Below are 12,500 nucleotides of genomic sequence, written 5' to 3' on the forward strand. Positions count from 1 at the left end.
CAAGCGGCAAATCCTCCCCACATAAACTTAATCTATCTGTTACCAAATCACCCTCAATCACACTCTCCTCTTTTACACTATAGAATACAGCAGGACCATTGACCCATACCTACATACAGAAAAAAAAAACACAAACACATGTACTTACCCAACTCCAGATACTCTGGGCTAGGCTGTGCTGTCCTCTGGATAGGCTATAGGGTAGCCGACACACAACCACTGCTGATAACCAAACACAAACCAACCAACAGAGACCCACAACCCCACAACAACTCAACAACCCAACAAATCACTGCAGACGAACACCAACAGCCAGAAAGAACACAACAACCACACAACTTACCCCAGCACAACAACCCGCCAACACCAACACTGCCCCAACCACCACTCACAGACACCGAAACGCACTACCAACCTCACCACAACCAGACAGACATACGCACAACAACTTTACAACCCCAAAATATATCAAATACCACATCAACGGACAAGACTGCTGCCAAAACCAACTTTATGCCTTCCACGAACACCTTACTTCTTACGACTCTCGTAACACTCCCGCCACCGATCTGCACAACAGAGTGCCACAACAGACACGCTTCCGACTGCCATTTGGAGACTTTGTCAAATATAAACTATTATCATTACTCCTTCATAACGCCATAAAAGTAGAAAGTTAATTTGCTAATCATATCAGGCCAATGCTTATCAACTTGGTTCCTACTGCCACTCAATGGTGAACACTTGATATCATACATTGAACGCTGCAGATGTTTCTTTGGGGAAATTTTTTTTTTGCTTTTTAATAAACAGTTATTAACCATTTACTGCCGACTGGACGTATTTTACGTCGACATTTTTTGTCTCTCGTGTGCCGACTGGACGTATTTTACGTCGACTTACAAAAGTTTTTTTTAAAATTCGCGGAAAAATACTTATAGGCCTACCAGCCTAAAACTTTTGAATCACGCGCCTTGGGGGATGCTGGGAGTTCACAGATCAAGGTGTTGTTTTGTTTACAATCGTTACGCAGGCGCGCAAGCACGAATTTCTTTCTTGCCGCACTAAAAAGTATCTGTGACACATCTCGGAAATTATTTCGTCACTATGACATAATTTTTGTACCATTGTAATACATGAAGTATTATATATGAAAATGTGCGCAATTTCATGCACAATACAACTATAAACAACCCATGGTTGTAGCTTTTATCAGTTTGGAAATATTTTCATATAAATAACGATAAGTGCAAAAATTTCAACCTTCGGTCAACTTTGACTCTACCGAAATGGTCGAAAAACGCAATTGTAAGCTAAAACTCTCATATTCTAGTAATATTCAATCATTTACCTTCATTTTGCAACAAATTGGAAGTCTCTAGCACAATATTTCGATTTATGGTGAATTTATGAAAAAAAAAAAACATTTTCCTTACGTCCGCGTGGTAACTTCCGAAAAAATCAGAATTTTTTTGTGCGATTGTCGAAATGTTTGCACCATTTAAAATTAGCCGTTACATAAAGTTTTATATATAAAAAGGTGTGCAATTTCATGTAGACTACAACAAAAAATGATTGAAGGTTGTAGCTTTTCTCTTTTTCGAAATAAATAGAAAATAAACCACGTTTGGTCAAATTTGACTCCACCGAAATAGTCGAAAAACGCAATTGTAAGCTAAAACTCTTACAATCTAGTAATATTCAGTCATTTCTCTTCATTTTGAAACAAATTCGAAATGTCTAGCACAATATTTAGATTTATGGTGACTTTTTTATAAAAACTTTCTTTCCCTCCTCGCTCCGATTCGCGGCCGCAAATCTCTGAAATGTGTACGTCGCATTATCCTAATATTTGGTCCTTTTCATATTAGCTGTTCTATAGAGTTTCATATATCAAAATGTGCACAAATGTATGAAGAATACAACAAAAAATAATTGAAGGTTGTAGCTTTTTTCATTTTCGAAATATTTGCATATTAAAAAAAATATATATAAAAATTTTGACATTCGGTCAACTTTAACTCGTCCGAAATGGTCGAAATCTGCAATTCTAATCTAAAACTCTTACAGTATCGTAATATTCAATAATTTGACTTCATTTTGAAACAAATTGGAAGTCTCTAGAACAATATTTAGATTTACGGTGAATTTTTGAAAAAAACATTTTATTCCGTATGCGTGTTACAAATTCGTGCATCATTTTGTGATAATATTTTTCCGGTGTTGCTTTTATTGTTTTACAATGTATTATATATCAAAATTATTGCAATTTAGTGTACAATACAAAAAATAAAAAAGTAACTCGTTAGCTTTGACCGTTTTTCCCACAGCGTGATGTGAATACAATTATGTATGAATTTTTTTTTTTGCTACCATGTATCGCATTATTTACATATGATAATGATATTTTTTTCATTTCGGATGGTTGCATACTAAACTTCAGGCAATGACAAAAGAAGGAGCCAAAAATGAACTCTTAATCTTCAAAACTATGCGTGCTGTGATTTTTTGAAAAAATTATTTTTTCCGCTTCCGCGCTCACTCCAAACCAGCCCCGGCATACGGGAGAGGTTTTGATTTTTAGGGCTTTGGCGTAAGAGGGTTAACAGACATATAGGCAGGGGGAAAAGTTAAGTATATCTTAGTTTAACCAGACCACTGAGCTGATGAACAGCTCTCCTAGGGCTGGCCCAAAGGATTAGATATTTTGACGTGGCTGGAACCATTTGGTCACCTAGCAATGGGAACTACAGCTTATTGTGGGATCTGAACCACATTATATCGAGAAATGAATTTCTATCTCCAGAAATACAATCCTCTGATTCCATGTTGGCCGCGCCGAAAATTGAACTTCGTTCCACCAGATTGGTAGCTGAGTGCGAAACCACTCGTCCAATGTGGAACTAGGCACGGAGAAAGACAGAGACATATATATAAAGGCAAAACATAATAATTTTGGTGGAGGTAATTCAGATAAGTCATTTTAATAAAATAATAACTATTTCTTGAATAAAACACCTATAATTAAGTGAGAAATCATTTTTGTCCTTAAAATAGCCATTTCGTCCCACTGTGCAGTGTCTGCAAATGTGCTAATACAGTCAGTCCCCGGTTAATGGAAGGGGCTCCGTTCCCGGGGGTGTGCTGATAAGCGAAAACAGCCATTAACCGAAAATCAGTGATTTATGGCGCCATAACGACGCATATGGCGCTGATAACCAGTTATCGACGCCATAAGAATGGTTATGGCATGGCATAAGAACCCTTACGGTGCCATAAGGCTTCTTATGGCACCATAAGGGGCCTTACGGTGCTGATAACTGAAACTCGTCCCGTTACAACGCCTTAAATCGCCGATTTTATGGCACTAGACAAGCCTCATAAAACCGGATCGCCGATAACTGAGTCTGCTGATAACCGGGAACTGCCTATACCCATTGGTTAAAGTTGCTCAAATTGGCAGCATAGTATCTTTTCCTGTGAGAGAGAGAGAGAGAGAGAGAGAGAGATTATTTAGAACTGTAAGGCTTGGCAGATGTACATACAATTATTTTATTATCTCGGGATTTTTTGTTGATTGTTGGATTTCCTAAGGTCAAGTCTTGGAATTTTGTAAGAAAAATAATTTGAGTAGCAGCACACACCCAAAGGACTCCAGTCAGACACTACCCTGCCAAACCACACATAATTTTTTATGGGTGAAAATGGGGGGGGGGGGGGGGGGTGGGGGGGGGGGGGGGGGGGGTGGTCACACGATATGTGAGATCATGCGTTTCATGAGTACTACTTAGTAAATACGGTATTTTTATTTTATGTTTAATTTGTCTATGAAATATTTTTTCATTTCCTTTGCTTATTTGGATAAATATGTACGTATGCATAATTTTAAAGCTTTTAAGTTTTATAATGCTTAAGGTTTAGAATTATTTTGTGTAATAAGAATTGTATAAATTTTTCAGGTTCATTATGAATCACATAATATTCATGAAGAAACTCCAGTTGGAAGTGGTGGAATGTTTGGAGGAGTTGGTGGAGGTGGAAGTAGTGCTCAATCTGATAGTGCAGGTTGGTCACCAGCTGGTGCAACTGGTGGAAGTGGAAGTGGAAGTTTAGGTGCCACTTCTCGTAAAGGTGGCATCGGTAGTGGAATCAAGAGAGCTTCACTGTTCACATGGCTTACCTTACAGAGTATACAGAAAGAGACTACAGTGACCCCTAATATTTTAGAATTCTTAGAAATGGCATTAGAACCGCTACCATTACCTGAACCACAGCAGAAGTCGTCTGTATCTCAAGGTACTGTATATTATGGTTATTTGTAGGCAGTGGATAACGAAGTAGCTATTTTGCCATGTCATGGCAGGCTATGTATTTGACTTTATATTTAATTGATGAAACAACAAAATTAAACTTAAAGCAAATCTTTCAAAAGATTGAAGTTTCATCAACAAAATGAGATATAGGAAACTGCCATATGAACTATAATAATCATGTGAAGTCTTCGTAAAATAAGTGTTTAAGGCAGTTTTGAATCCATTATAGTGTCCTACCAAATAATGATGCGCCCTTTGCCGCGTTTGGACACGTCCTTCCCAGGGCTCAGTTAACAGTGTACTGATCACTATTTGCATAAATTTGTAATGTTTATCAATATTAGGTCTACTCAAGATTTTAGTTAATCAGCATGATAAAACAACATTTTGTGGCTTATATCCACTAGTGAAAGTATGAAACATGGAATTTCCGGGAGTCATGTGGTGAACTGAAATGTGTTCTTATCTTGTAATCTGCAGTTTTATAATTACTGACATCACAACTGAAACTCCACAGTACTTATTTGATTGCAATTATACACAGTTCTTAATTCACTCAAAATCCCATTTAAGTAAGTGAGATTAGTTGTTTAGAGCACTTCACTTCATCAAAGTAGCAAAACTGTGGTGGGAACAACTTTCCAGCCTTATTGTACATCTGGCTGCCATAAACATCCGAGAGCGGGCACTGCAAAATGTGAAGTAGACAAGATATATTGCGAGGATTATGATTATAACAATTACAGGAATAACTGGTAAACTTCTCAGCCATGTTGTGTACATATGAGTATTACCATTTTCTGCATGAAAGTTGAATATGACAATTTATCTAGAATTAGTACGACAGTCAAGATGTCATGTATTAGTAAATAAAAAAATTATATGTAAATGCAAAAAATACATTGTTATGTTCACAACAAAAGTGTTGAAATTTGTCTCTTGTCAAAACAAACACTTACGCACTATAGGCTGCCATGGTGCGGCAAAATATCCACTTCGTTATTTGTTTTTTATTTCTATTCTAACCAAAACAAAATATGTAATTAATTGGTATCATTTTCTAAGGTAGTCATGTCATGTAATAGTCCACACTGTAGATATGCATTATTTTCTTAATACATAGTTCATTAGGACCCATAAAAAAACATGTTTATAGCAGGCTAGCCTATGATCTACTTGCCTTGCAGTATATGATTAAGACATACATTAATTTTGGTTTTTTGCCTAAAAATTTATTATAATAAAATTAATGTAAATATAGTACAGTACTATTTGAATTATAGATAATTGAAAAATTAGAGAGAGAGAGAGAGAGTTACATATTTTTTATCGGTTTCTTTGATCAAAAATACATTTTAGTCAAAGGAACTGGGAGGAAGCTCCTGGGAAGGGGACTATGGCTTCTCTATTTGATTACTGTATATCCTTTGGTCAGTTTCAAGAGGTTTTTATCCTCTTTTGGATTTTGGACATGAGAACAAATGAGGCAGTGGCCAGTTGTATGCTCTCTTAAGGTACAAAGACTGCTGTAGTTCATTCATTACTGATGGTTACCCGGTCTTTTGTTAATCACACCTTCCTTATAAATATATTTGTTATCTACGTATTAGTAGTCATGCATTTTTGCTTTTTAGTTTTCTGTAAAAGAAAACTATTGACATGGATATGTCTGTCCGTCTGCACTTTTTCTGTCCGCCCTCAGATCTTAAAAACTACTAAGGCTAGAAGGCTGCAAATTGGTATGTTGATCATCCACTCTCCAATCATCAAACTTAACAAATTACTGCCCTCTAGCCTTAGTAGTTTTTATTTTATTTAAGGTTAAATTCAGCCATGATTGTGCTCCTGGCACTGCTATAGGCGGTGCCAACAACACAGGCCACCACTGTGCCATGGCAGAGTTTCATACAGCTTTATATGCTGTACAGAAAACTTGATTGCTTCAAAGAAACTTTTGCACATTTTTTTACTTGTTTACTCATATTCTTCATCAAGCTCTACATTATTATGTCTGTTCTTGGGGTTTGTGTCCCCCCCCCTTTTTTTTTTAGCTGTATCTACTTCTTTCATTTTGAAGGGTGTGTTCATTTGGGTATGTTGCAAGCCGTTTTGATCATTTTTCTTTTAATTTGATAGTTTATTTTGCTTCTTGCTTGCATTATGTATATTTTGCTTCTCTCTTGTAGTATCTATTTGGTGGTGGAAGAGTTGATTTAGTTCTGTCTGCAAAATATTCTGATAATTATTAAGCCTCTTTGTGTAGGGTTCCCTCACATCTTTCCTGATACTCTTTGAAACCACCTCTGTATCTTGGCAGTGGCTTAGAGCAAACTTACATGTGTGTCCCAGTTTAGCCAAGTATAAAGTTTAACTGTTTCAGCAGCATATCTAATTGTTTCTCTGAGCACTGGGTACACCTTAGCTGAAGTTAACTTCTGAAGAGCTTCCTTGATCTCTTTACCTTAGCATTCATTTCCTTGATATTTGAATTGTAGTACCAAGTGTGTGACTGTGTGTGTTGAAGGATTTTTATGTCATGGCTGCATCAACAGCACCCAGAGGCTTCTAAAAAAATTCCTGTTATAGTGCCTTGACATTCTGGGCTGGGGTAGTTGAATAATCGCTTGCCCACATTGTCATATTGTTTTCTAATACAGCCCAGTTAGCTAGTGCTGGTCACTAGCTGATAGGGGAGGGGCAATTACCTTAATTTTAGGCTCATTAAAAAGGCAAAATGAATACATAATGGTGGACACTGGGTGAAAATTTCATGTTGTATCTTGCAAGTCAATGTATATGAAGTGCAAAGGAAACATGGTCAAGGTATTATACTTCAGTCTTGTCATTTAATAATTTGACCTTTATAATTTTTTCTTATAACAAATGAAAATATGCTTTTTCTCAAGGCTGCATTAAAGGGGGGCCTCACTAACATTACTATCATGACTTCTTATGGTAGTATGAAAGTTCAAAATTGCATTGAAAAGCACCATATGAATACTTATACATATTATATTTATTTAAGGTCCACAGTTGATGCTTGTTAATTGTTAGGAAGGGATAGCATTTTTAACCAGTGGAAGACAATCCTTTTAGTATTGATTTTAGATGTCCTGTAAATATTGTATCCTTTAGATGAAAACTTTATTTTTCTTTAGAAATGTTTCTAGTAAGAGAATGATATCTTGCCCTTGCAATACTTGGGATTGTTACTGAGGAAATTTTCAATGCATAAGGATTCCATTACTATAACATTTATCTGTTCACTCTGATTTCCACTGGCACCTTGATCATTCAAGGATTTCTCATTCTTGTTTTCTGTTTTACTGGTTCTTTTATTGATTAAGATTCATCTTAAATGAATATATAAATGTTTCATCCTTTGCTAAGGCTGTGTTTGTTGAAGTAACAGCTAAAAACTCTGTGACGTGATCATGGCTTCCAAAATGGTGATTAGAATGACCTTAAAGTATGCTCATCTTTATAGATCCTTAGAATGACACAGTCAAGATTATCTGCCACGAAGCTTAGCTTAGGTAGGGCAAGAATGAATAAAACTTGAGAGCTTTTCATTGACTCAGGGCAAGTTCTGATAGAAGTGGTGGATGGAACACGCGTTTTTAAAGGAGAATGAAGTGGAAGGAGCAAGAGTAGGCTGAGAGGATCAAGAGGATTGAAAGTTTGTTGGGCTAAGAGGAGTGAAAGAATTGTAGGAGGAGGCAGAAGTGGAGTAACAGGAAGAGGGCAATGAATTTAGGTACTTCAGCAGGGTGTGCATGCCTACTGTACTCTAGCTACGAAAGGTTGAGACTTTCCCACAATTAATGGCATTGGCACGTCTCCCATCTTGCCAAAGGAGGTATTTAATTCTAATCCAAAAAGGTACATTTTCAGGATAAACCTCAAGGTTAAGGTTAATCCTGAGAGTGGACATATACGAGCGTACTGTCTTGCTAATTGCTTATATTCACAAGTGGCTTTGATTTAAAGTAGTAATATATGCCATGTGTATGTATGCTTACATTCAACACACACATATAATAGTAGGTATATACTATATGTGTAATGATTACATAATAAAAATATGGAATGTTAGTCCATATATATAAAAGACTAAAACTAAAGAGGTCAACCAGATTGCTTGCAGGAATGTGATCAGACTAGAGACGCTAAAGATGACGTATACAATAAAGTATGTAGGCTAAGTTGGCATGCCGTCTTCTGTGGTCATTCATTTGTTTTGAAACATTAGTCCAAGCTCACTGCTTGAGACAACTACCGTGACCTATAATTCAAATGGCCTACGTGATTAGTAACTATGTCATTTGATTGTATGTTCGTATGTAACCATGTCATCTGATTGTATGTACAGGCAGTCCCCGGGTTACGACGGGGGTTCCGTTCTTGAGGCGCGTCGTAAGCCGAAAATCGTCGTAAGCCGGAACGACACTTGGAAATATGCCTTAAACTAAGAAAAAAGTTAGAGACCTTACCTGTGTGACATGCAAGTAGATTGCATGATGTGTAGTGTGGTTATTCCAATGGCAAAGGATGGTTCTTGAAGGTATAATTCTTTATTAAACTCTTGTGACACTAAAAAGCACAATGTACACTACACTTAATCCTTAGGGTATACACTAAACTGTCACTATACGTATACACATGCATTGCACACTTTGTTAGATCCTGGAGTACACTAAAATCCCAGTCTGGTAGCTCTGGAAGGTAAAAGTATAACACAATTAGTACAAAATACTACACAAAGTCCTGAATACAATATGTAAATTATAGATATCAAGAGTAAAAAGAGTTAATGTATGTTATTTAATTCCTTACTTTTAGTTTTATAATTCCCTTACTTTTGAGTTATATCAAGAGTAAAAAAGTTAATGTATGTGATTAATTCCTTACTTTTTTTTTTAGTTTAAAGTTGTCCTGCTTATGTAACCCTGGATGGACAAGTCTTATGTGACGGGGGCCCCCATAGCCTACATCATTCAGGGGGTTTCTGAAGAATGTCATTAATTAGTTAATTGGTTTTCAGTAAGGACTTTACTAATTAGTATGTCAGTTAAAAATAATTAGTATGTCAGTAAGTAAACTCTATGCATAGTAAGTTACATACAGTAATATGCACCATATCATGTCAATATGCACCATATATTTAACTTAATGTATAAAATTAGTTAATGGGGGTTTTTAATGTTAACAAAAAACAATAATAACATGTATAAAACTTAGTGAAGGTATGTTAAGTTAATTCCTTACCTTTAGTTATATTTGACATTCATCGTAACCCTGGATGGACAAAGTCTTATGTGGCCCCATAGCCTACATCATTCAGGGGTTCTGGAATGTACAAAAAATAATAGTATGTCAGTAAGATACTCTATGCATAGTAAGTTACTACAGTAATGGCACCATACAGTGGTTTAATATCACATATACATGTATAAAACTTAGTTTAATTTATGTTAATTAATTCCTTACCTTTATTTTATATTTGACATTCATCGTAACCCTGGATGGACAAAGTCTTATGTGGCCCATGCCTACATCATTCAGGGGGTCTGGAATGTACAAAAGATAATTTTGTCAGTAAGTACTCTATGCATAGTAGTTACATACAGTAATATGCACATACATGGGTTTAATATTGTAAATGATTGGTCTACACCCCCTGTTCAGCAGGGGAGTGTACAGTATGTATGTAATTCCATGAGGGACCCTTGATCACTTTATCCCATGTGAGAGATCTTGGTCACTTAATGTATGTTTACTATATGTACTATGTATAATTCCTTACCTTTAGTAACAGTAGTACATAGTTTACAGTTGTCGTGCTATGTTATGTAGTAACCCTGGACAAAGTTTTATGTGGCCCCATAGCCTGCATCATGGAGGGGGTCCTGGTTTTCTGGAATGTAACCAAAAAAAGTATCAAAGTTAAGTCATGTTATGTATGTTTAGTAAGTTACATACAGTAACCATACGTACAGTGGGTTTTATAACATGTACTACATATGTACATAACAAACTTGGTTGGAAATTCCTGTAAAAAAAAGTTATGTACGTATGTAATATGTACAAACTGTATGTAAAAACCTTACTGTTCATACTTTGTTACACTACATGTTACAATGTGATACGTATACTTTCCTGAAGGGTTTTTTCCATCCAAAATGGTGCTTCTACTTGTAGTAGTTATCCCTTGATGACACTTGTAGTAACAACCTGGAGTTGTGTGAAAATGTTGGTTCCTGGAAGGAGGAAAAAGTAACAAAATTAGTGTACAAAAATATACACTACAGAAAGTTGTGAATGCAATATGTTAATTACTGTAGATATATCAAGAGTGTACTACTAAAAGAGTTAATGTATGTTAATTAATTCCTTACCTTTAGTTTATATTTGACATTCATCGTAACCCTGGATGGACAAAGTCTTATGTGGCCCATAGCCTACATCATTCAGGGGTTCTGGAATGTACAAAAAATAATTAGTATGTTAGTAAGTACTCTATGCATAGTAAGTTACATACGTAATATGCACCATACAGTGGTTTAATATCACATATAACATGTAGTATAAAACTTAATTTAGAAATTCCTTACATAACTTACCAACTTTTAGTGAGTCTCAAAGCTGTTACCTAGGTTGTGGGAGATGGAGGTGGAGGTGTAGAGCATTCATGATAAAGGATGCATTCCAAACCTAACTTCAGTGTGCTTTATCACAGATACAGGCTAGGATGATGGGCAGTCTGGAATGAAGAATTAATATTAAAGGACAGTATGTAACCACTTAGGTGTACAAAATTTATTGTACGTATGCAAACATTAAACACAACTGAGAATTCCTTACCTCCAGCAAAATGAAGACATGTAGGCTATGTAGAGGTCTGGTTTATGTAAGTCACAGGTGCATGCCAGTCTGGAATGATAATGTAATAGTACATATGATTATAGTATGTATGTTACATACATAACATGGTTATTACTATGTAATATTAAAACATTAATACAAAAAAAACTGTCCTTACCAAATTCTAGTGGTTTGGCTTGCTTACTGGGATGGTCATATGGTACATGAGAGTGGGTGGCTGGGCTATGGAGTGGGATGGGCAGGTGCTTGGGAGTCTGGAATGATAAAAAATATATAAAATGATAGTTACTACTACTGTAACTACTGCACATGTTATTACTGTTTGACATATGTAGTGTGTAATACGTATGTTCAATATAAAAAATGAAGAATTCTTTTACCTGAAGGAATGGGAGAGGTGATACTACTCGTATCAACTGATTTGGGCCCTCTGGGGAGGTGATACTTGTATCAACTGATGAGGGAACATCTACATCTGGAAAGAATGATAGGGTACATATTATAAGGTGGATGTAATTGTAGCATATTGTACACTTTTAATAACATTTCTATTAGCATTTATAAAACATTTTATACAATTTGTTAAGGATTCCTTTACCTGATGTATAGGGCGAGGCATCAAACCATGGAAAGGCTCAGGGTCATCTGGGTCACTGTCACTATCAAAGGGGTCTGAAATGGAAAAAAATAATAATAATAAGGTTATGCAACATCAAACACATTGTACCACTATGTAAGTTAGTGTACGTATGTATGTAGGGTGTAAACAATTTCCAACATGAAAATGAGAAAAATGAAATTGCTTACTGATTGTACACGTGCAGGTGGGCGGGCTGATACAGAGGGTCCAGGTACAGGGGGATCTGGAACTGTCACAGGTAGTACAGGGAGATCTGGAACTGTCACAGGTAGTACAGGGAGATCTGGAACTGTCACAGGTAGTACAGGGGGATCTGGAAACTGTCACCACTTCTGCAATAAAATTATGATGAAAATTGAAAAATTAATGAAGTTACAATTTCACTCTTACATTTAGTAGTTGTTACATTAAAAAATTAACACATTTTAATATGTACACTATGTAAACACATAAATTAGTAAAACAGTTCAGAATTCCTTACCAGGACTAGGAGTGGGAGGTGGTGGTACTGGAGACTTGTGAAAGAAAGTGTCAAGCCTGGACTGCACACTTCTCTTCGTCTGCTTCTCCTCAGGGTCTCCTTGTAGAAAGTCACCAAATCCATGATTCCTCTCTTGATTTTGTCAAACCTAGAACGTTAGGGTCTTTCTGCCTCAAAAGAA

General features: G+C 36.2%; 1 protein-coding gene across 5 annotated transcripts in view; it reads left to right on the forward strand.

The window, feature by feature from the left end:
- LOC135216295 (bridge-like lipid transfer protein family member 1) overlaps positions 1-12,500 on the forward strand; it is a 344,268-nt gene that overhangs the window by 137,411 nt on the left and 194,357 nt on the right. For all 5 annotated transcript variants that reach the window (XM_064251461.1, XM_064251462.1, XM_064251464.1 and 2 more), the window contains one exon: positions 3,960-4,296. In XM_064251461.1, coding sequence (XP_064107531.1) covers positions 3,960-4,296 — 337 coding nt within the window. The remainder of the gene's footprint in view (positions 1-3,959; positions 4,297-12,500) is intronic.

This window comes from Macrobrachium nipponense, chromosome 6, assembly GCF_015104395.2.
Source record: "Macrobrachium nipponense isolate FS-2020 chromosome 6, ASM1510439v2, whole genome shotgun sequence".
NCBI classification, from domain to species: domain Eukaryota; kingdom Metazoa; phylum Arthropoda; class Malacostraca; order Decapoda; family Palaemonidae; genus Macrobrachium; species Macrobrachium nipponense.